A 24146-nucleotide genomic window follows, 5' to 3' on the forward strand; every position below is an offset into this window, starting at 1 on the left:
TTCATATTAGATGATGACTCATGGCCAACAGTAAAACAGATTGCGCTCTAAATTGGATTACACATTTTTATTTATAAATACATGGTCTGATAAATAGCAAAAATACAAGTGTTCAAGGTGGGAACTTTCATGCAGCGGCTTCGGCAGGGTGACGGTCCATGTACCGGATCACTTTTTGTACTCCGCCCAAGAGTAGCGGAACGAACTGATCATGTGGATTAGGCTGCAAATACAAATCTGGTAAAAACGATGGGCAGTGATCTTTTGGGTTTACATCACAAAGAGTCTGTGAATGACACAAGGATGGCACAGAGACAATCACCAGACAATGACGTATATACAATAAATCGTTTATTCGTAGGCAGTTCTTGCATAATATAAAATAAATATGTATACAGTTACAAGTAATTTAAAAGTACAAATACAGTTTCATTTCCATAGGTTGTTTTGTTTGCCCTCTCTTGTCATCTTAAAAGTTCCATTTACACGTTGCAGAACAAGATCTTTAGAAGCTATCATGGACGCCTCACACAACAAGACAACAAACACAAGGCATGAGGGATGGAGGGGGAGGTGGTGGTGTTCGATTGTTGGACAAAAAACACAAAATGGGCGAAAGCGGGCAAATATATAAATACGTAAAGCAGGTGAGAGGATGAAGACGATCCTTATTCGCTAAAGGGTATGGATTGCAAGTTGCAAGTGGCATGTGAATGTTGCAGGTTGCAGTTTGTATGGTGTTAAGCAGATTGTGGCCTTTACATGGTGTTGTAGGCGGCTGTATTGAAGCCTGTTTTTGGAGCACTTAGCCTGCTCAGCGGATGTGTCTTTCCATGCTGCGCCAGCCGCCGGATTTGAACCTGCTGCTGCTCCGGTTGTTGTTGATGGTGGTGATGTTGCACGCCGCTGTTTTGGCTGACGCGAACGGGCGCGGGCGGTGGACGACTGTCGCTATAGTCATGTGTTGATCGGTTTGATAGCGAACGGTCGTAGTACGAAAGCGGGCGTTGCTTGAAGCTAGTGGTAGTGGTGCTGCAGGCGTGGCTGACATTGCTGGTGGTTCCGGCGGGTGGCAGTGGGGCACAGGCGACTGTGTGCGTGGCGGCCGCCTGGCTACTGCAGGAAGTAGTGGTTTGATATTTATGCACTAGACCTTTTACATTACGATCACAATTTTCGCTTACGCTGGAATCGGACGAGTTGGAGGCGGAGGAGTTGGAGCTCGAGGCGGTGGACACGTGGTTGGCATGTTGCGCCACCGGTGACGATGGCAGTGATTGGTGGCTGGTCGTCTTCTTGCCGGTATTCACTGAGCTAGCACCAGCCCCTCCAGATAACGTCGCTGCGATGGTTGTGCCACTGCCTGCTCCCGTTGACGTTCCACCGCCTCCTCCAACGCCCACTACTCCCGCTTTGGCTTCAAAATTCTGCTTGAGTATTTGCACATTGCCCGAGATGCGTTGATCCTCGGCCAGCGTTTGACCCTGAACGCGAAGAACTACCGTTGCCTCCTGGTCACCGGGCGTAGTATTTTTGTTCTCGATGTCGCTGGTGTGCATGAGCTCCTCACTATTGCAGCGCAGCGGCTGTCGCTGCCGTGGACTGTGCGCCGAGGAGGCGCTTCTGTAGAGACTAGGGCACCGTTTTTGCCCAGCATCCACCGCCTCAAGTAGCAGCTCCTGGCTGCTTTCTTCCTGACAACGCTTCTTTAAAGAGGTGCTCTCTTCCAGTTTCTGCTTGGTGCGCTTAACGGTGCCCTCGCCTACTCCAACTGAAGGTTCCGCTCCTTCGATCACATTACAATTCCCGCTGCGTTTTAGATCCTGGATAACGCCCTCGAAGATAGCTGTGGTGTTTCGGTTGCTGTCGTAGTAGGAGCAAGAACTGGTCCTTTGCGGCAAACTGGTCCGGTTGTCACCCGATCCCCAGCTGGCGTGCCGAGATGGCAGTTCTCGTTGTCGAATTCCTCGAGGCCGCAATATAATGGCGCTTGATTGCTGCTTCAGTGGCTGTGGCATTGGGTCTAGGACGATGCCACCACTAGGACCGAAAGACTCCGTCCAGGAGTGCGTCTTACGACGCTGTGGCTTCTCACCTTCCTCCTTTGCAAAAACACTGTCCACCTGGGAAGAGAATACATCCGATGAACTAGAGTCCCGCCGCGGTTGATTGTTCCCACTGCCGCTGCCACCGCTACTTCCTGCTAGGTTATAAGTTTGTGTGACCAGCTTGGTCAGCGAAGTCCAAGCACGCTGCTGTGGAAGTTGGTCTGCCTGGTGCGCCTCGAGATCGTGAATCCGCGTGCGAACAGACAGAGGCGTGTGCTTCTGGATGTGCAGCACCTGGTTCTGGGTGACGCTGTAGTTCTCTCCGTTGCTACCCGGAAAGCGCATGTTCTTGGGCTCCTCAGCAACACTTCGCTCCGGCGTTAGGTTCTCCATTGACTGACTTTGCTGTTTGGTTACCACAGCCGTTTGTGTTTTTGGCGATGTGCTGCTTGAGCGTCGAACCATGCGACGTTGTAATTTTTGAGCGCTTGATCGGCGATGAAGGCGTGGTCCATCCTCTTCCTCCTCGCCTTCTGGTGTTACACCTGTCTCACCGGTAGACTTGGACTTGGCCTGGTTAAGTGCCTGTATGAGTGGAGTGGGCTCGCTGCCAGGCAGCAAACGCGCGTCCTTTGTGCTCTTTAAGTTCGTCTCGCTCTTGCTGCGCTGCAGCTTCTCCTTGTTCTTCATGGCGTCCAACATACCGCTATACGTCTCCAACTGATTAAGGAAGTTCTTGTTAGGCTTAATACAGCTGCGCCGTTTCTTAACGTGCTCTAGTGCCTGCTGGAATTCCCACTGATAAGCCTTCATTGCATACGCGATGACAACCGAGGCAGAGCGACTAACGCCCATCTTGCAGTGCACTAGCACCTTGGAACCCTCAGCCTTCGCCCGCGAGATGTAACGGAACGTATCGTCCCAATACTTAAGCAGGTTCGTCTTTTCGTCGTCGTACACGCGCACGTTAAAATACTCGAACGTACCCGGAAAGAAGTTGTCAATCTCCCGCGTAACGTTTAGGATATGGCGAACACTGGAATATAAAAAACGAAGAATGAGATTTTTGGTTTCAAAGACAACATATTGAAGTAAAATCCTTTAGGCATACCCGTTTTTCTGCAGCTCCTCAAGGTTGCTGGCGTTCCACTCGGATCCTAGATAGACGTGCTCGAATATTTTAGTTGGGGCATCCATCTGACCCAGAATAACGAGCATTTCGGCGTCAATGAACGATTTGTACTCGCCCAAATCCATGTCCAGGATTTCCTCGAGTCGTCCGCGTATATACTTGGAGGTGACCTCGTCCAGGTCCACCGACATCATGATGGCCTTTAGCTTCATCTTAATGACACTTTCGGTTTCCTCCTTTTCGGGGGGTCTGTAAATGCACAAGGGCAGATATTAACCAACAAAAGACTTATCGTATCGAGTACATACTTGTTTCGTATGGCATCAGGCGAAGGTGGTCGGCGGCTCTCGAGCGCGTCCATGGCATTCCACTCATTCAGACAGGATTGATCCGACTCGATGCGCTTCTCGTAGCTAGAGAGCCAGTCGTGGGAGGGTCCACTGGCATAGAAGTTGTTCTCACGAGCCTTCTTTGACACTTTGTGCAGCGTCTGCAGTGCGGACCTGTGGAAAAAGGGGGTTATAGTCGTGGCTGAAAAGGATTTAACCCTTGCAGGGCCACCTACCACATGGCCTGTACTGAGACCGGCTTGAAGATGTGCGTCTTTTCGTAAACTTTGACGCTAAAGCCGCTGCAAAAAGAAGATATGGAGGATCAGAACAATTGAGAGATTTGTTAATGTTCATCCGGGCTTACCCATCGCCATCGAGGTGGATTGTGGTGTCCGCGAGGATGGGCACCACAAGGCCAATTGTGGTCCGCTCATTGCAGTCAATGCCCAGCAGGCAGGACTCCTCCATGCCCGAGGTATTTTTGTTGTCGCCGGCCGCCGTCGCGTTCTCCTTGTCCGCTGATCTATCACATTTGCTATTGGCCTCGGAGGCAGTCTGTTCGACAGACAGTTGACGCTGCGCGGTGACTGCCGCAGTGGACGACGTTGATCCTGCGGTACCTCCAACCTTCGCGGAATTGTGACGCATGATCCGGTGGCGACGACGTTCGCTGGTTGCGCTCCGACAGCAGCTACGAGAGGCGATCACCAGATAGCGCGTGCGGTTGGACCGCTGCGACTCCAGCTTGACAGCCTTTTGGTACAGAAAGTTTTTAAATAAATATGTTGCTCTCATACTTCGAATCGAATACACACCATCTTGAGCGTGTCCTCGCGCTGCAGCAGGTAGAACATGGACTGCAGGTGAAGCTGGATGTCCGAGTTGTTGCTCTGCGTGCTGTTGCTAGAACGAGTGGAGTCAGTGCTAAGACGGCGCTCGCTCTGCGGCTGAAGCGGGATGTCCTTAAGGGCCAGGACCAGGGCGGTCCCTTTGCCGGCAAAGAAGCACTCGCTACGATCGTTGCCTTTGCTGTTGCCCTCGTCGTCCTCGGCCTCGCCATCCTGTAGACGTGTGGAAAGAGAGACATTTGTTTACTCATAGTCCAAATGGGCTTAATACTTCAGCCCTCACCCAGCGATGAATACTATATATATTGTCAAGCCAGAAACAATCTCGCATACTGATTGACTTTACACAAGGAACAAAGATACATTTCATCATAGCCTGAATTAAACTTTCAAGGGCAGAAATAAAAGCAGGCAAATTTCGCCTAGAAGTGCGCAGTTCAAAGATATTTAAATTCCGTCGTGTTCCGTCGGACCGTTAGGCCTAAAGCCCGAGTTCGAATCGCACGGCTGTTTCCAGAAAACTTTGTATTTTTTTTAGACTAATTACAATTTCTCAAAAACAACAATTTGACATATTTTACAAATCTGTTTATAAACGAAGTGTAAGATTAAATTGATCATCGCATAATATTAATTTTTCCTCTGTGCAGGCGGACGTCAAGGTCTCGCGAACTATTTTTGGGCGGTGGGGCGGCGAAGAAAATAATAATAAAAAAAAACAAAAACAAGCGGTAAGCGGAAAGCGACAAAAACGACTAATAAGGCAATGCAAAAGTCTGTTGAAAAATATAGACGTCGCGACGTCTGCGGATTTGCTTGGGTTACACCAAAAGCAGCGCTGTCGATGACGATGAGGCTGTTGTCGACTGGCCGCCCACACGCGAACGCCAAAAAACGTAAGCAACAAGCTGGCGGATGATAAACATTGGGCATGAAAACACACAAAGGATCATGGCTAAAAGCGGAACACGCACGAAAGAGAGCTTTTCCTTAATTGGCCCTCTCTTTGATGAGAGGGGTGACCAAAACAAAGCACACACGCACACGCGAGAGCCACTCTCACCGAATTCGAGCAGGAGCCAGCCACACTGGGAGAGCGCTGCACCGTCACCAGCGCCATTTGTTGTTGTTGCTGCCGCCGCTCCACCTCCTGCTCCTCCCCCGACGACGCCTCTTGTCCCTCGTGCTCCACTTGACGCAGATGACAATGATGATGCAGCGGTGTCCTTTCCAATCCCCTCCTGCTTCTGTACTTCCTTCCACTTGTGTATGACTGTGCGCGAGAGTGTGTGTGTTCAAGTGTTGTGGGCTAGGGCTACCAATGCATTTTTATGTCGCTGCCTGCTGGCCGTTGTTTTTGCACTCGGCTCCGCGTTCTCGTCCTTCGATCCTCTTGGTGGCCGCTTCCTGGACGTTCTCGCCAGGCGCTCGTCTTTAAGAAACGGTATGTCCTCACAATTGACAGACACTCACAATGCTAATAAATGGTAAATAGACTACACGAATTTTTCTTAAAAGAAAGACAGTGAGGACGCCATTTCTAATCGATAACACTAGTATCGCCAGCCAATCGTTCTGGCTGCGCAACTATCGGCAGCGAAAGCGATGTATCGAGTGCTGCACTGCGGAAAAAATCAACTAGGTTTGAAATAAAATCTAATGAAAGAACATTTACATATTTAATAACTTGAAAAAAAGAAAGCACAATGACCTTATTGAATTCTTTAGTCTAAGGCAAAATATTTATATGCTTCAATTAATTTATGATACATATGGTGTAATTGTGATATCTAAATTTTATTCAATGTATGTTATAAAAAATTGTCATTCCTTGCGGGGAATTTTAAAATCCATCTTTATATTAACTACATATTAAAATTTTAGCCAATTGGTACCAAAACTAAGGTTACTTTAAGTCGATATATATTATATGTCATCGAATAAAAAAGACAGCCCCCTAAGGTATGTAGTGTTGGAAAATAACAATAGCTCGAACAGATGATTGCAAAAATCAGCTGGCCAAACAACAACATAACAAGCAAAGCCCTCAGGTGGATCAAAAATTATAAAAATCGTCAAAAATCCAATAAAATGACGGCTTTTATTGAGGAAACAAAAAGTCTGCTGCCGCGGATTGCTTTCATAGCCTGCGGATGTTTTAGTCCACCTACACCAATGCACTTGAGAATGTTTGGTAAGTTAAACTCAATGGTGAAATTACCCGGTACATAATCAATACGATTACGCCGCATGTTTTTTCTCACAGAGATAGCCAAAGACCACTTCGAAATGCAGGGCACGCACAGAGTTGTGGGCGGCATTATCTCGCCCACGCACGACTCTTATGGAAAGAAGGGTCTGGCCTCCGCCTTGGACAGATGTGCTATGGTCAAGTTGGCCACGCAAAGCTCAAATTGGATCCGGCTTTCCGATTGGGAGGTGCATCAGAACCAGTGGATGCGCACTCAAGCGGTACTACAACATCACCAGAACTACATCAACAACCACATCAATTCCGGAGGAGCAGGAGGAGATGATGAGCCGGACACTCATCTGGCTGGATGGTTACCACGGGGGCTGCACGACAGTCGGGATCCGGTTCATTTGAAGCTTCTCTGCGGCGCCGATCTGTTAGAGTCCTTTGCTGTACCAGGCCTGTGGGCTGAAGCCGACGTTAGTTTTTGATTTGTTACCTAGTTTTTTTCTTAATATGATCTCCCCCAGATTGAGGACATAGTGGCTAATCATGGTCTGGTGGTAATCACCCGTGCCGGCTCAAACCCAGGAAAATTCATTTTTGACTCCGACATATTGACCAAATATCAGGTTACACATAAACTACCATCAGAAGCTTTTTCCTCATTAATATTTATAAATATTCCAGAACAACATAACTCTAATCACCAATTGGGTACCCAATGAAGTAAGCTCCACGTTGATTCGGAGGCTTCTAGGACGCGGTCAGTCGGTCAAGTATCTTCTAGACGATCTGGTGTTGGAGTATATCAAGCGCCAACGTTTGTTTAACTTTAAATCGTAGGTGGACTTCGTATTATCTCCCCTGAAACCTGCATGCCCACTCACAATTACCCATTTTTAACACGATACGTACACTGAATGAGGAACCCCCTTGATACATTTTACACAGCAAAAGATCACACTTAACGTGCCCCACTATCAGTTCTTTGTACAGTCTTATTTTGTGTCTCAAACTGCAGGCAGGATGCACCGGTTCCGCCCGAATGCGATTCCTGACGCGTTTTGCACCCGAAACAGAAGCACTCGTCGCCCACCCGTTGCCCAAGCCACCAGCACCGCAATTCGCACCACTTGCCACACCAGCACCATCCGCTGTTTGAGCCGTGGCGCCTCTTCATGGAGCGTGAGTGAGCCAGAGCAGTTCAGAGTTCAAGTTCCTATTTAGCGCTGATTCCTTTAATGCATGCTTATATTTTTCCAATCTTCGACCTTGTAAATACCTCTGTTAAGATTAGCTATTGTTATTCCGGTGGTCAGTGTGCGTATCATCTTACTTACACCGAAATGTTGCCAAAATGTAGTCCCATTAAACAATAACCTTAACTTTGTTGCTATTGTACTGACCACGCCCGCCTAACCCGTGGATTATAGTAAGTATATAACGGATGCAGTGCGTCCCACACATTTGCTCTTTAACCACGCCTACACGGACAACAACAAGAACGCAACCACCTACCCCATAGGCGACCATCTGGAGCAGGACATGGACGAGTCAGATACTCCTAGCCCAATATTGCAGCACACATCCACGTCACGTGTCTTCTGCTGTGGAGAGGCTACTTTACGGGGATCCAAACTGCTGCGATCGGGTCCTGGACAAGCGGTGCAGGTCATCACTATGCAGGCGGATGAGAAAGAGGAGGTGGGTATTGCTTTCTATTGAAATCAAACAAGAAGTTGTGAGAATCTACGTACATTGATTCTGATTTCTTAGATATATTTACAAATCTTAGTACAAGAATCCCTTTTCCAGAGCCAAGCGAAGAAACAGAAGATTTCCCAAGTGCAACTTTAGGAAGGACTGAAGGACGAATCTCATACGGATCGATACAGGAGCGCTGGAAGCTATTTGTTGATATTATATGTATGTGCACGTAAAATAAACACGTTCGTTACCGAGTTGATGGCTGCCGAGATTTTGTGGGTCACTCCACGGAGCGGAGGGGCAAGGCATTGAACTTCAAGCAACGTGCATTGACATTGCAGCCGTTGCAGGGCTTCCCTTTGGTGTCCGGTGTCAGAACTTGTTGATGGTTATATTCTTGCCTGTTGAGAGTGGCCACCATTAGTTTGAGCTTAGAAGAGGAACTGCAGTTGCTTACTTCCCTTGGAAGAGTCCACATCGCGAATGTTCTTTTTCCGTCGCCAGAATGTCAAGCCCGCGCCACGCCCCTCGCGCGCCCCATCCTTCGCGCTTCCCAAGCGGCGACCTCCTGTCCAGCTTACGCCTTCGCATCAGCACGACCAGCTGCCCTTCTTGCGGAGATCACGATTCAGCGCACTTCCTCACTTCCGGGCCTATGAGGATGAGCCCGAAAACCTTTCGCTTTTCATAGCCATCCTGTACGTGGTGGATTTGTTCGGCATCTTTCCATTTGTCACGCTGCCAGCAATGCTGGTGAAACTGGGATACTTCGGTGTGCTGCTGGTGCTGTCCATAATCTTCCTTCAGATATATACCTCCTTCCTGCTGTCCCAGTGCTGGACAATGGCTGAGCTGCTAGATCCTTCTATTCAGCAAAAACGCAACTATCCATATGCTGCGCTGGCGGAGTTGGCTTACGGCCCCTACATGAGTCTGCTGGTGTCAGTGCTCCTTGATCTTAGTATATTCGCAATGGCGGTGCCCAGTGTGGTGATGGCCGCCGAGAACTTGGAAGGCGTAGTGCTGCGCATGAGCGGTGGTCAATACAATTTCTCATACTGCTACTGGGCTATTATAGTCGGTTTGGTCATCTGCCCGCTCATGTGGCTGGGCAGTCCTAAGCATATGCGGTAAGACAGGGTTCCAGAATGTGGTTAATGAAGTTACTCAAAACTAATAAATTTTATATTGGTATAAATTTTATAATTTAAATACCACTTTATAAATGCCCTAGGGGTCTGGCCATCATCGCTGTTTGTGTGATGATCGTTATTGTGGCGCTGCTGTGGTACTGCCTCTTTGCAGCTCCAGCGATTGCAACTCCATTTGAGGGCATCTCTATGGGTGGGTACTAGAATGTTGGGATAAATTATGGATATTACTTTGTTTATTATCCTCAGAGTTGCCTGGTTTCCTTACCTTGCTGAACAGTTACAGCATTTTGGCCTTCCAGTTTGACATCCATCCCGTCCTGTTGACACTTCAGATCGACATGAAGCACAAATCGCAAGTGTCCTGGGCTGCCCTCATCGGAATAGCCAGTGAGTAGTTGTCCATAATCAAGTCCATCTGATCATATCACTATTTTCCGATTAGTTACTTGCAGTGTGGCTATCTTTGGATCTATCATAGCAGCCTACAAATTCGGATCAATGATAGCGAATAATCTGCTGCAGACCTTGCCCACCAGTGTTCCCTTCTATGTCATGCTGATCCTGATGGCCCTACAGCTTTGTTTCTCAGTCACAGTGGCCAGCTCAGCCATGTTCATGCAGATCGAGAACTACTTCAAGCTGCCGGAATGTAAGTCCATCAAAGCTTTTAAATTTATAAATTTAATAAAATCAACTTTATATAAAGTGAACAAAATGCTACCTATAATAGCTATAAAATTAAATGGAAATGTGACTATAAATTAAATTATTGAAAGAGACTGCTAATAGTTTCCGTCATAACATTTTAAACTACATTAATCTTAATCAAGGTTAGATATTAAAATATATTTTATATTTCATTTATAGCCCTCTCCTTCAAACGCATGCTGATCCGCTCCTCAGTGCTGGCATTGGAAGTCCTTGTGGCGGAGTTTGTACCCAGTTTCGATGCTCTGATGGATGTGGTGGGTGGAACCATAACCGGACCGCTGGTCTTCATTCTTCCGCCACTTTTGTATCGACGCATCCGGCGGATGGAACGGGTGCATCAGCGGATTGCAGCAGAGGCCAGCTATGGTAGCCTGCCATTGGATCTAAACTATGACCCTGTTGACCTTGAGATGGAACCCCTTCTAGTGACCACACCACCGATTTCCCCCCGCGGCTGCTGGCTAAGAATGGTGCGATTTCTTCATCGCCTAGAATGCGACGTATCCTGTACAATGGCAGTGCTCCTCTTCGGCCTGCTGGCCACCTTCCTGTCCACCTATCTGAATATATTCAGCCTGCCCGATCTGTTTACCAATAACTCACCCTGCCTGAGCAATCTTACTAAGCACTTTTGAGGTTCGACGTCTTGCCCCCCCGCGTCAATAAAAATTAAAACCTCTGCCAAGTTTGATTACCGTCCTTCGGCGGGTTCAAAAACCCGAGTTGCGGCTTCATCTTTAATGCAATGCTTAAAGGTGTTTTGTATAACACAAACTACAAATTTAATAAATCTATTATATTACACCAAGACACGCACGTTCCCAGTGTTTTCGAGTGGCTGTTTAATTAGTTAAGCTTTATTAAAACATCGCCAAAGCCAAACTATTTGTCCGGGAATTGCACACGCGCATCATTTATCATCTTTTTCGGTTGCCCAGTAAATGTTTGCCTTTTTGTTTGCTAAATTTATTTAACCATTCTGTACACACTTTGTATTTGTTGTTGTTTGTTATTATGGTTAGTTTTTGTTTTTTTTTGGCCAACAAATTTGAGACAAGATGAGTTCGAGCTTCTCCAGGTGGAAAGTAAACAGGCTGATAACACCTTTCGCAGCCCTCTTTTTTGTATCTTCTGTATCTTTTGTATCTGTATCTATGTATCTATTTTGTTGGAAATGCCGGGCAGCTTAGCTCAGGGTTTAAATTTAAACACACGAAGCTCAAGAGATTCTTGTGCGGAGATGCTGCTTGGAGATTCTTTGGCCGCTAAGCAAATTTAATTTATTCTTCGGCATCTGCTTGGTTTTGCTTCTTATTTTTTTTACATTTTTTTTTATAAAGTTTGTATTTGTATTTGCGTATTTCTATATAATATACGTAATATGAAGGTATACAATTTTTTCCCGGCATTCATTTCCGTCTTCCATAATACGTTTTTAAGCGCGTTCCATGTTCCATTCGGTCGGGAGATGACTCAAGGCATTGTGTTGATAACCTCCCCGAGTCATCTAGCCATAGACATCCAATGCAAAAACCGCAACTACAACAACAACTCAAATTATTATTTATTTTTTTCCATTCTCGGTGAGTGATTATTTATTAAAATTAATACCCAATTGTTTGATAGGAACGGAACGGAACCCAATCCGTTGTCGCGTCATCACTTGCCGGCCACCTGCGGCTGGGATGCTTTTATTGGCTCGTTATTCTCAGTTTTCCGTTGTCAGTTTTCAGTTGGCTCTTTGATTTTAATGGCCAGGGCCCAAAGGTACGCACTCAGCTATTCGCCCTTTTAATTGCGACGAACTTAGGGTTTACTACCTTTTGGGTTTGGGGTTTTTTTTTTTGGTCATTTAGTTTTTAGCCCAAGTTGTTTATGCCTTAGCCGCTATTTTTTTTTTTTATCTTTTGTTTGCCACATTTCAATATGCAGAAGGTCTCGTTTGGCACGAACTCTGTGATCCGCGGATGATTCACGCTGGAGGCTAATACAAGTACTTGCCGTACCACTCGGACATGGATCCGTGGAGTTGCCAAGTGCAGCATAAGTCGTGCTAATTGATTATATCGCTGGTCCATTGACAAGCGTTTAGGTAGTTTATCGATTTATTTATTTTGTCTCCATTAACAAATTACACAAACATGCATAATTAATAGTTATTAAATGCTGTTGCTCACTCAGGCCACACAAATAGAATTTTTAAGATTTTTTGATGATCGTTTTGGGTTTATAAATCTATCTTCTAGATATTTAAAGAGCTGGTTATGCCTATTTAGGGTTTCATGACATTTTGAGATGTGGTAAGAATAGTTCTTATATTTTTAGAACCTTAAGAACCTTTTAAAGGGCCAACTTTTTGACAGTAATTTCTCTTCTTACCAAGAGATCTCCGGACAAGTCCCGTCTGATTAAACAGCCATTGAGTGGTCGACAGAGTGTCGCCTTTTTGTACTTGAGAAGGGGAGTTCGAAATCGAAGAGCCGTTGCCAATTTGGCTTGGGGCTCAAACGATGGCTGTCAAAAACTGATTATACGGTGGCAATTTTCAAGTGGCCGACACAAAGGCTTAACCCAGAATTTAATGATATTTAAATTGCAAGTTCCTTTTGGCAAATTAGAAAAAAACGAAAATCCAAAACACACATTGTCGAAATTTTAGAGGGTAGAGCAGTACAAATAACAAAAGACCGAGAGCTTTGGGCATAAAATTTCACTTTTCATTTCCTATTGACCCCGATTCCCTGGACGCACTTCTTTCTAATTTTTCTTCTGTTTTTTTTTTTTTTTATTATTTTTTTGTTGTTGGCCCCCACCATTCATCCCATCCAATTCCTCTGAAGTGCCCGCAGTTCTTCGAGGTTTTCGCTCCCTACTCGTCTCCTAATCGAATTTCGGATCTGGCGTTCGATCGATCGAACTGTAACGTCTTTCAAATGGCCATTTATGGTGGTTACTTATGGTTACTTCTGGTGGTGGCCGCCGCCGGTTGCTTTCTGCATCAATTGAATACTCATTAGGCACACTCACACTTGCAGATCGCGTTGCCCAGATTCGGTTTCTCGTGCCGAAATGATGACTTTTTGGTTTTGCCCATAATCAGCACAAAGTGTTTTTCAAGTCTTTTTCGGGCTTTTCTCTGAATTTATATATTTATTTATTTTTTTTGATTTTTTTCAAACTGCTGCATTGTTTTGCATGTTGATTTGCCTATCAGTCATGTCCCCGGGCTAAACTTTGTGATTTTTGAAAGAAAACCTATTTTTACTTATGGTTGAGGTACAATTTTCGAGTAAAAGTTTTTCTTTCTTTTTCTTTTTGCTTTCAGCTCATAAAAACATATTAATTAACACATTTGACCAACATTTTGTAAGGCAGTAGGGCGCGAAAATAAAAGCTAAATAAAAATAAACTTAAAACGCACCTACAACTTGTTTTTTGTTTATATCATTACCAGCGCTAGGCTTAGTAGTAGCTTCTGAAAGACAACTGAAAATAAACAATTGAAATTAATATAAAACGCATTTTTACATAATAAATGAAATAATATGCTAAGGCGTTAAGAATATTGTTTAAAAATAAATCGATGACGCTATAAATGATTAACTCTTAGACAATACAAATTGTTTGCTAATAGACATGGCCAGCGTAGACGTTGGATTTATGGAGTGAGGGAGTCCGGGGCTTAGGCAGAGACGAGTCTATCTAGGGGCTAGAGATTCACATCGCTTTATTCACATAAATTATAATATTTGGCGAGCACAAAAACGTGAGCCATAACAACAACGGCAATAACAACAATAATAACAACAAATCGAGACTCGATAATAAGCAAATAAATTATAATTATACACAAGTTCATAAAATGTACAGCCAAGGACGTTGAAGGCCATTCAACGAGTGTTTTGGGGGTTGTACGGAACCGATTCCATGCCTTCCCTTGAATGACCCATCATTGGAAGTCTCCACTCTAGTCTAGCCCTCCCCCGGAGTCATCAGCCACCTGCTCCACCGTTGCGGGGGCTTCTTCTTCCTCAAGCTCATCGACATGCTAATCAAGCCGCACAAGCATTAAGTCAGATTGATGCTGGCCCATAAATATGGATGCTACAGCAGAGAGGAGGAGAGAGCGAGTACACAGGGGGGAGGTTTTGGGTGGCTATATAGATATATAGCCATATAGCCAAGTAAAGGCTGCAAGGCCGCAGCCAAACTGTAAATAGCTTGCAGCTCATTACCATTAGCCAGATCGCAGTTGCCTGTTGCCTGTTGCCTGCTGCCAGTTAGTTGCCTGTTCCTCGTTCACGGCAACTAGCATCCTCAGTTTATTGTCTAAAAATAAACGCCCGACCACTTGGACTTGGCTTAGTTCGGTTCATGCTAAGAGCATGAATCTTGGCCAGAACCACTGCCTGAGCCGTGTCTTCCTGCTTCTGCCCGTTGGTGTGTGTTTGTTGTTTTATTATTATTAATTAGTACGGCTCAGTGGAAGGACGTAACCGGGTGTAGAATTTTGACAGGAATGCTGCACTACAAAAATGTTTTTTTTTTTATTTTTTTTATACCATTAAGAAAAGTTATAAAGATAAGTATATTCAAGTAATAACTTAAATGGCCAACTATAAACTCTGATCCAGATTTAAAGAAATATTTTTTAAAAGGCTTTTTAGAGGTTTTTAGAGTCTAAACTATATCTTAAAAGCATAATAATTATTTATTATATTTTCTGGCTTCGTTTTTAAAGGCTTTCTGAGAAAAAATTAAAATTTTCCTACATTTTTCTTTCTCTGTAAGCTGGCGAGGCCGTATCCCTAGCATGGGGTGTTGGCACTTTGGCGCCTCTCATCAAGGCTTCCAGACATCGGCTAGCTGCAGCTGCCTCATCCTCCACACTCCAGCCTCTTGTTTCAGTCTTGGCCACATCCTCAACATTTGGCCAAAGACAGCAGCCAATTAATTGGCATTGGCTGCCTCCCAACCCAACAGCACCTAAGCCCCCATACCATACCATACCATACCATATACCGATACCATACCGATCCATACATAAACCCTATTCCGAACCCTAAGCAGGAGAACCTGGCTTTAATGGCAACGCTTAGGAGATGCTATAAATAAAACTATGAGTATCTGCTGGCCACTTGGTACCTCATTTCCATTGTCAATCTGCGGAAGGCCCCTCGTTCTTAGAGCGCTCATTAAAGAGCCAGCGATCGGACAACGTTGACTTTTTATTGATGCAATCAAAATGTGGCAAGAACCAAAACCTTTTAAGTGTCTTCAAAATGCAGCCAGCGGCAATTCCTCACTTCTTATTACCGGCCATGCCCTTCTAGGAATCGCCATTGGTATTGGCGAAAAAACCCAAAATGGTATGGCCAATATAGACACCCCGTTTCCTTTAACTTAGCGCACAGGAACCATAAAACCTACGATCCGGCATACGACTAAGAAGATGAACTTAGTCCGGTCCAACTAATCAGATGCTGAGTGGCTGTTAATGATGGATACAGGAAATGCCAATTCTCTGGGTTAAGTGGTAAACGATGAGATCGCTAGGAATGCCTCGGCAAGAAAGGAACTCTTCTGCTTAACTCCCCAAGACTATTTTACCACTCCCCATTCTCCCAAATCATAAAAGTACCACAAAAAGCTTTCATTTCACACAGTTCCTATAAAAGACCAGCTGCTGCTGGCCTATCCCAATTTCCGACACTCTCTGGTCAGATTTATTGTCTCCAGTTTAGTCGGTGATTTATTGTAATGTCAAAAGCCGCTGCCATTATGCGTACCACCATCACAGCCGTATCAAATGGAAATGGAAATGAAATTAGAATTAGATTTAGAATCAGAATTAGAAGAAAGAACGGATCGGAATAAAGGAGAATAGGATGGGGCACTTGTGGCGGCTTTAACTGCCGCTACTTCATTTCGGGTTGAAAAAAACAATAAACAGAAGCGACCGGGACTGGGCCTCTAAATTAAGCAGATTATTCATAACTTTTATAGTGCTGGGACCGGGAGAGGTTGGCGGTCCCCTTGCTGATGATTAGATAAAAGGGCACTGAGGGAAAAGTCTCTAGAAATCTATAACAAAATATGGGTAAAAATAATCACATTTTGATAAGATAGAACTTCAGATTTAAAGATATTAGAAGTACAGATATAATCATCATTAATAGATGTCCAGGAAGCTATAATCCATCCACTGTGATTCACTATTAAAACCTAAAACTAAACAAACTCTGTTAGTCATGCCTGCTGTTTACTTTTCACTCTTAATACAAGTCTACCGATCTTAACTAGTTTTTCCGAGTGTTCATTGCCGCACGTTGACCGCGACGAACGACCCAGACTTAGGATTAGGCCCACTAAAAGGGGAGGGGTAGTTGTTGGCATCAGCTATTTGGTGTTTGGTAGTATCTAGTAAGTAGTTGGCAGTGGAGGGTTACTAACCCTCCGCACATAACTACCGGCAGCGAGTGAAGAGTTCTCAGCACTGGAATTATAATTAAAAGCGGAGGAGACATCGGCCTCTGGGGACTGCGAGATTGGGGACTGGGGTCCATGGCTGAATTAGAGTTATGTTTCCTTAATGAGTGCCACTGCCGTCAACAACAACAACAAACAGTGACCGCTAAGCATCTTTCAATAGGGCCTGAGAAGATCACCGAGCTTGGCCAGGGTTCACTGAACTTTTTGGCAACCAGCCAGCGCTTAGATCTCTGAACCGGCCACTTTCCCAATTCCAATCCCAATTCCATGCCTGATCTGATCCCAAGGCATGGAACCTAGAAACCAAAGAGTCTGAAAAACCAATCCACTGCACAGAACACTCGAATCGGGCGATAACGCCTCTAACTGTAAAAATATTTACAGATTTCTGTCTGTCTGGCTTTGTTTTTCCCCTATTTATTGGGGCTTGTTCGGGCCAATGTTTGGGCCATAAATTTGCATATGTTTCGATTTTACATTTGGAAATGCTTTGCGAATTGGTAGGTGCTTCGGATGCTGCTGCCGGGTGGAGTGTTTACATAACACTAAAAGACCGTTCTCATGAATGAACCGTAAAGCAAACAGCCCGAGGTTTCCTAAAGCCTTAACAGACTAAGACAAATATCTAAGGCACTCAACAAAAATGTTGGATCTTAAGAAACTTTTTGATCATTTCCTAAAATAAATAAAATATTTAAACAATATTCTTAACACTTTTTAAAGATTTCCTTAGGGATTATGATAAATGTATTTCCCATCCTAACATCAGCGAATCTATTTTTGGTATTTCCATATATAAACTTGTCATTAATTTACATTGAATGACCCAAGTCTCGGCCAATCGATCATCGTTTTTTTTTGCGTGTGTGAATTTGCATCAGTTTCGACAGGCGAAATTAATCAAAAGTTGGTGGCACAGGTAGAGAGTCACAGGTAGATTCTATAGCCCGGTAGCGTTTACGCTCAATTACTTAGACCCTCTGACATATTTACTCAACAGGCCACAAAGATGCGCCGCCCCTGAGGCGTTCTAATCAAAAGTTTTAGCTATTTGGGATTTGGGGCGCCGTCGTCATCATTTGGGCGTCTGCGTGAGCCATTTGTGTGCCAATTGCCAAATGCCAAAATGCTTAAAGCCGAATAACGTTTGTCAAATTCCCCCCGTGTGGCCATAAATCAGCCGCGAGTGCCTCGAATCCGGCGACTGGTCGCTGTAATTGTCGCATTAGAAACGCCAGCAAAACGCGCGAATAAATCAACTAAGCCCAGTAAATGCCCAACACCCACCGTACGTGGTTCCCCTCTATTCTCAGGTATCACTTCTGTGTTACGAGAATCGCACTACTGTTCTACCTTTTCAAATTTACATTTCTAAGCATTAACAGTTTTACACTTGAGAAAATTGTAAGCAAAAATCATGCCGAGAGAAATTTATGAACTAAAAGTTAAGCTTCTTCCTTTTCTGAGTTTTCACTAATTTTACTTAGAAAACCCCAATGAAAACTTCTGTTTAAGCCAGCTTAACCGTATTCTATTCTACAAACTCTGTAAACATTAACCCATTTATTCAACCTTGTTAGCCAAGTTTGGCATATTAGAACCCGGATGGAGGAAAATCAACCTAATGATAACCCATTTTAGTTCGTTATTAAATAGATCTTGGCTGATTTATTGGCCTGGCTCATTTATAATAAGTTAACGCCTGCAAAGAAAACCTAAAATGTAACTTTCTACCGCTTTGAATTGAATTGTAGAGAAAGACAGTTACTTAAGCGTTTACGATTTTGTACAAAATGCTTTAGCATTGGCCATAAACAGTTTTCTAACTTTTAACATATTTCTTTGGGCATTTTTCTAACTGTAGCTAAAACTTTTTCTGCTTTTGTTTTTACGGCTTTTTGGCGCATTTTTACAGGCGGTATTTTGAAGGTAGAGAGAGAGAGAGAGAGGGAGAGAGTGAGAGAGAGGAGGGAAGCGGGGGCGTTTGGGTCGTAGAGAAACGAGCATAAATGCCAACCCACAGTCACGCCTCTTTCCATTTGGCATAATTTGTCGCCCATTTGACGCAGTCTCGTAAATTTGCCAAAGTTGCGCGTGCGCGAATGTCGCTCGAGTGTCAGTTAAGTGTGGGTGTATACCGTAAATACAGTAGCTAATGTAGGGTGTGCCACTTCACTATTAACCATATCTCAATGCACTTCCGGCACTTCCGCCTTGACCGTAGCCCGGGAGTCAAACTAACAAAACATCATCGTTACATGGCCAATTCGGGGGAAGCAATTAGCAGCAGCGCCTCCAATCGATCCAGCGACCATCGACCATCAAAGATTGCTGAAATAAATACAAAAACCCGGCTCAATGCAAAGCAAATATGAAAAAAAAAAAAAAATATTGCTGGCCAAATTACTTCGACAAGTATTTAAGTTTAATTGAATTTGACGATTTTAAGTTTTCAGGCTGCCATTGTTATGTGGCTGTGCCGACGGAATCGCCTTCTGCAAAACGCTCCAAGGCTGCCTCCGGTTGGTTGGGTCGATCTTCGTGGGGTCTTAGAGGCTTCGAGATAATCATCAGTGATTGAACATGACTCCCCCGGCTCTCAAACCATTCGACTTTTCGACTCACCCAGACAATTAGTCAAAACAATATTTTGGCAGGCACACATGGATCTGCGATTATGGACAATCTGCAAAATCTTCTTTGGCATCGGCGGTCTTAGCCCAGAGTAGTTCTGCTCGAATTCGATTATGCAATCGAGGGGTTGCAAGGGTTTATGTCTGGCTATTTCCGTTTGCCAGCTATAAAGACGCCATCAGAATCGGAATTAAATAGCAATCCGCTTTAGTGATTCACAGAGCGATTACACAGGCACTCGAGTTGGCTTTTTGGTTAAAGTACAATATATACCTTCGTGACTTTGGCTTGACAACCAACGAATGGACCAACGAACCTTTCTCGACATTCATAAATCCCCTTCTGGCCAACATAATCAGTGAATTATAATATCAATGGCACGCAGCCTGTGAAGATGGGCTCTTTCTCCTAATGGGATCATAAATCTATTTCGCAGTTTATCTTTTGTGTGATCAAGAATGTCGATTGCTATCTGACTAAACATCTCATTTTTATGGTGGTTTTGCAAGTTTTGGAAATTACTGGAATTTTCATTGGCAGTAGCGTATTTAGAATTCTTATAAAAAGTTTTGTTATTAATATGAGTAAGAGTTTGGCTTTTTGTTTTGTTCTTTCTTAGCTGATTTAAGGTTCTAACTTGACTAAAACCAAACCAGTTTTCATTTCCAACTTATTTTCGTTTGTTTCGCATCAGTCGCCGTGTGTTTTCTTCGCCAACTCTCTAAGGTCTATTTCAAGGTTCAATGTCCGCATCTCGTGAGTGCCTAATGGATATGTTCTGGCATCCAGAGTCTCCAAGCTCCTTTCGATGTCATTAAAGGCTTAAGGAATTTAAGCACTCGTAAACTGCAGGCAACTGCACTCAACATTTGATCCGGCAGCATCATCTTTCCACTTACACTCCCACTCCCAATCCCAATTCCCAGGATCTCAGCAAAAATCCAAATCCTCCTGAAGTGCCGCCGTCAAGCTCCGGGATGATGGCCCATCTTCAGTGTCAGGGTCGCGATCTTGGCAGTACACAAACACAAAAAAAAAAGCGAATCACATAAACAACTGAAACGCGACAAGAGTCAACAACATTTGACAGCCGCTAATTGGCCAAACCCAGGCCCAAACTCAAAACTCAATACCCCCGAGACATATGACGGACATGCCGGACAAATCACCCACACTCGCAGTTTGGCTCACGCCTCAATTATTAATGGCTTTTCCATTGACATGATTGCTACGCACGGAGTCCCGTTTAAAAATCTATAAAAAAAATATCAAATCAAATCCATATAACCATGCCCAAAGGCGGCGGCACTCGCATTTTTGCGCCTCTCAAGGTCAATTGCATTAATTTCATAATAATCGCGTTAGTTTACCTGGAAGCCGTTGGAAGCAGTGCTCTGATTTTCATTCCAAGCCCCGCCGCCAATTGCATTGTGCTCAATGGTTTTGTCAATTCGCTCACGCTCTTGGCTAAGAATGGACAGGCCCAAAAATAGTTACCAGCCACGCTGCCATTCACTTTTCACCCAGTCGAACAAACTTTCAAACAGTCGTAAAAATCGAATCTAGACCTTAAACATAGGCCCTATACACTTATAGTAATTTCCCGCCCAAAAAAAAAAAGAAGAGTTAGCTGGGGTTTGGCCTACTTAAGGTTAAATGGTTTACGAGAGGTGGGTAATCTTATTAGATCTTTGGATACTTTTTGTATATTTATATATATGTTCATGGATATAATCTATATATTATGGCATGAATTAAGAACTTTATTAGTTGTAGTGATAGGGAGAATAATCATACATACTTATTAATCACCTAATTTAGATTTATTTTTCATTTTAAGTAATAAATAGACAACTTTGTTCTCATGCTAGGCATGTCTAAAATTATTATTTTGTAGAGAAAAAAATATTGAAAAAAAATATAATATATTTTAAAAATTAAGAATATTAAAAAAACAAATACATATATTTTTTAAAGATTTAAAAAAAAATTTAAATGCATTTTAAATAAATAATAAAATTAAAATCTAATAAATATGTTATTTTCCAGCAGAACAAACTTCGTTTTTAGTTTTAACAAAATTAAAAATAAATTACATATTTTTTAATAATATTTTCTTTCAGTGTACAAAAATATTCTCCCCATCGATCCCTGGCTCTGGCCGAGCAAGTTCAAGTGTAACGGTACTTTTGTTACCATGCGCCAAGCAATTTGTTATTTGTATTCGTCTGTATTTGCTCTAATTTGTATGTTTGGACTTGAAAACAGAGGGGTGAGGAGGAGGAGGAGGAGGAGGAGGAGGGAGGAAGCAAGCACAGCACAGCTGACATTTTTGCTTGGGCTCAAAGCAAATACCAAACTGTGCCTGGCATGGCTAATTAGAACGCGGCTAAGTGCTAGCAGTCGCTCACTCGCCGCCACGCATGCTCAGATACATTTGTATCTATATATCTTACGGCTGACTCTTTACTTGACCCACGCGCCATGTGTGCTGGCAACGTTGGAAACGTTCTTTGTTTTTCTTCTAGCTTTGTCTGCTCTGGCGAATCTATTTGCCAATTTTTCGCCAAAAAGCTTGACAAGATTTGTCGCCTCCCCCGCAATCCGGAATAAAAGGCGGCAACAGGCAAAAACAAAAATACCCATCCATTTGTCGGGCTTAAAGTGACAGACACGTTTACAATTTGGGCGTACTCATCGTGCCGTCAGTGAACCCATTTCGTGGCTTTGTCTTCTGCAGTGGGAAACTGGGTCGGCCTGGATCGTTCTGGGTCTGCAACAAGACTCACTCACACTGTCCATCGACTGGCCAACACCTGGCCAAGATGGTGGGGCTTAATTAACCCACCGTCGCATAAAATGATGCGTGTCGTAGTCACTTTACCCCCGAAGCGCATCATCTTCCGCAAATGAAAATTCCCCTTTCGAACAGCAAAGAAAAACAACAGAACCGAGTCTTGGAATCCAGCCGGGGGCAGTTTATTTTTAGTGCCTGTCTGACGTAGACGAATTGCATCCAACAACATCCCACAAATGTGGGCGTAACTGGGCAACCAGACACGGTCCAAGCAATTAAAATAAATAACCAAGATCACCACCACCTGGTTGTAAAGACTGTGGAGAATGACCATGGATTGGATTTGTCAAAGAAATTATGTTTCAATTTATATTTATGAAAGCCATTTATATTCACATTCTTCTCGGCTGTTTCCCAGATTATTCGTGGCTAGTTCTCAGAAACTGGCCACAAATTTCTCTCATGATTAAGGGAGAGAGATTTGTGGGGAATTTTGTAGACTTAGTTTGAGTGTGAAATTTAATTTACATACCGTATGTTGGTAAATAATTGCATAGGTCACTGGAAAAATGTGGTTTTTATTGTGACACAAGATCGATTATTGCTCATCGATTTTCTTAAGAACTTCTTCACCATTATAGCTTCTTCTGCTTTTAGAATCCTTACTCAATGCTTTTAAATATTTTAAATATTCCCGACAGCTCGTAAAAAACTGCAATAAATTCAGCTTTAATCTCCGCATTAGCAACATTAATTGGACGATGAATTCATTTTATTCTTTCGCTGGAACTTTCTCAATTCTCTTTGGTTTGATTTTTTTTCTATTTGCGTATTTCTTTGGTAATTTCAACTAACTGTCGGAATTTATTGCTTTCATTGTCTTCGAATGCGTTATTAAAACGTAATTAATGGCATTTTAAATTAATTAATTCGGCATATTTATAAAACAATTAATGAAGTTCGCAGAGCAGTCAGTCAGTCAGTCATTCAGCCAGCCAGCGCAGGCGAGTCATTAGTTCCAAGAGCTATCAAACAAAGACCAAACCAAAAATATCTAAAAAAAAAACAAATACCAAAAATATAGACAAAAATCCACAAATGGTTGGCTCATTGAGCACTGGAATTGGCGTGCGTTGAAAGTTATTTCTGATTGATGACAAAATATGGAAACAGAAGAAATTAATGAATTCCTTGTAAGCCGTCCGTAAGCCAAAAGCCAAGCTAAGAACTTAGCCAGATACAAAAAGCCGCGCAGAATCTTGTTTTCAGCCTCCATTTATCAGATGCTTATGAAGATATTTGTTTTCAAAGTTCCTTAATTGCTATTATGTTTATCGCGCATCTCAAATTATATTTGCGACTTTAACCCGGGGGATTTGCATAGATCATGGACCAGGTCGTCCGTAACCAAGTTCATGAGTCAGCGGAACGGCACCGTGCTACGTTTATTTCCCATCCAGTCGCTATTTATAGACTGATTACAGTATAAATTTGCATTACAAAACAAAACGCTGTCCAGGGGACAGGCCCAAAACGACACTTCTAGATCGCTGACACGCCCCAAAAAAACAAAAGCAAAAATTGAAAAAAAAAACTTAAATGAAAAAGAAAGAATAGAGAGCAAGTCGTTGACTTGAGCGATGGTTAGATCGACGGGCCAAGCACCGTTTTGCCGATTCTTATCCGAGTTGTGCAGAAGCCCCATAAGATCCACATCCACATCCGCAGACCCATGCCCACCAATGGGTACAATTTACTGATAATCGCCAGCGGACGGGCGGGCTAACGACCTGCAAAAAAGTTTGGGAATTTCTTGCCCAAAAACGTTGGCAGGCGCCATAAAAAGTGGTTAACTCTAGATAGAATTACTGCATCGAAATCTTAGAAATTAAAAGTTATTTTTATAAAATAATTCTTTTAAAAACCAAAATAAAAATTAATCTTAATGCGTTTGATAAGGCAGCAGCGCCTTTAAGAACCAAGTGAGTCATAACACTGGTAATAAAACCCCAAATCAAGTTCGTGTTCTAAGTTTTTGTTTTCACAACGAGGCTTTTACAGCCCGGCCGAGTACTTAACACCCCAGAATAACCA

The 24146-nt window shown here is 43.5% G+C and overlaps 3 protein-coding genes across 5 annotated transcripts; 2 read left to right on the top strand and 1 right to left on the bottom strand.

Annotated features, from left to right (window-relative positions):
• Nucleotides 1–336: 336 nt before the first annotated feature.
• On the bottom strand, nucleotides 337–5904 carry LOC108113750 (protein phosphatase Slingshot). 2 transcript variants are annotated; one of them, XM_017224445.2, is made up of 7 exons: nucleotides 5424–5904; nucleotides 4328–4573; nucleotides 3877–4265; nucleotides 3746–3811; nucleotides 3489–3683; nucleotides 3160–3429; nucleotides 337–3084 (listed from the first exon to the last, which is right to left on the bottom strand). In XM_017224445.2, the coding sequence occupies exons 1-7, from the start codon at nucleotides 5478–5480 to the stop codon at nucleotides 759–761; spliced, it is 3549 nt and encodes a 1182-aa protein (XP_017079934.1). In that variant the 5' UTR covers nucleotides 5481–5904; the 3' UTR covers nucleotides 337–758. The 2 variants fall into 2 exon arrangements, with proteins under 2 accessions (XP_017079934.1, XP_017079933.1); XM_017224444.2 differs by lacking the exon at nucleotides 5424–5904 and adding an exon at nucleotides 4644–5394.
• A 358-nt stretch (nucleotides 5905–6262) lies between these two features.
• On the top strand, nucleotides 6263–8518 carry LOC108113816 (nicotinamide/nicotinic acid mononucleotide adenylyltransferase 3). Of its 2 annotated transcripts, XM_017224525.2 has the most exons (6): nucleotides 6273–6554; nucleotides 6627–7033; nucleotides 7085–7186; nucleotides 7245–7396; nucleotides 7991–8261; nucleotides 8373–8518. In XM_017224525.2, the coding sequence occupies exons 1-6, from the start codon at nucleotides 6359–6361 to the stop codon at nucleotides 8412–8414; spliced, it is 1170 nt and encodes a 389-aa protein (XP_017080014.2). In that variant the 5' UTR covers nucleotides 6273–6358; the 3' UTR covers nucleotides 8415–8518. The 2 variants fall into 2 exon arrangements, with proteins under 2 accessions (XP_017080015.2, XP_017080014.2); XM_017224526.2 differs by lacking the exon at nucleotides 8373–8518 and having other exon boundaries at nucleotides 6263–6554; nucleotides 7579–8090.
• Nucleotides 8519–8686: 168 nt separating this feature from the next.
• LOC108113699 lies at nucleotides 8687–13023 on the top strand. The gene is made up of 5 exons (XM_017224375.2): nucleotides 8687–9394; nucleotides 9499–9608; nucleotides 9665–9805; nucleotides 9861–10067; nucleotides 10286–13023. Exons 1-5 carry the CDS (start codon nucleotides 8748–8750, stop codon nucleotides 10762–10764), a joined length of 1584 nt encoding a protein of 527 aa, XP_017079864.1. The 5' UTR covers nucleotides 8687–8747; the 3' UTR covers nucleotides 10765–13023.
• The last annotated feature ends 11123 nt before the right edge of the window (nucleotides 13024–24146 follow it).

Source organism: Drosophila eugracilis, unplaced genomic scaffold, assembly GCF_018153835.1.
Source record: "Drosophila eugracilis isolate 14026-0451.02 unplaced genomic scaffold, ASM1815383v1 contig_367, whole genome shotgun sequence".
In the NCBI taxonomy this organism is placed as follows: Eukaryota; Metazoa; Arthropoda; class Insecta; order Diptera; family Drosophilidae; genus Drosophila; species Drosophila eugracilis.

Excerpts from the sequence above, each read along its gene's own strand:
- LOC108113750 (XM_017224444.2), bottom strand. The coding sequence starts at position 4,733 with ATGATGAAATGTATCTTTGTTCCTTGTGTAAAGTCAATCAGTATGCGA. Across the intron at positions 4,266-4,327 it reads GCGAGGACACGCTCAAGATG|GCTGTCAAGCTGGAGTCGCA; the intron begins GTGTGTATTCGA and ends CTGTACCAAAAG. Across the intron at positions 3,085-3,159 it reads GAGGAGCTGCAGAAAAACGG|TGTTCGCCATATCCTAAACG; the intron begins GTATGCCTAAAG and ends TTTATATTCCAG.
- LOC108113816 (XM_017224525.2), top strand. The coding sequence starts at position 6,359 with ATGATTGCAAAAATCAGCTGGCCAAACAACAACATAACAAGCAAAGCC. Across the intron at positions 6,555-6,626 it reads AATGCACTTGAGAATGTTTG|AGATAGCCAAAGACCACTTC; the intron begins GTAAGTTAAACT and ends TTTTTCTCACAG. Across the intron at positions 7,034-7,084 it reads GCCTGTGGGCTGAAGCCGAC|ATTGAGGACATAGTGGCTAA; the intron begins GTTAGTTTTTGA and ends GATCTCCCCCAG.
- LOC108113699 (XM_017224375.2), top strand. The coding sequence starts at position 8,748 with ATGTTCTTTTTCCGTCGCCAGAATGTCAAGCCCGCGCCACGCCCCTCG. Across the intron at positions 9,609-9,664 it reads ATTTGAGGGCATCTCTATGG|AGTTGCCTGGTTTCCTTACC; the intron begins GTGGGTACTAGA and ends TATTATCCTCAG. Across the intron at positions 10,068-10,285 it reads CTACTTCAAGCTGCCGGAAT|CCCTCTCCTTCAAACGCATG; the intron begins GTAAGTCCATCA and ends TTTCATTTATAG.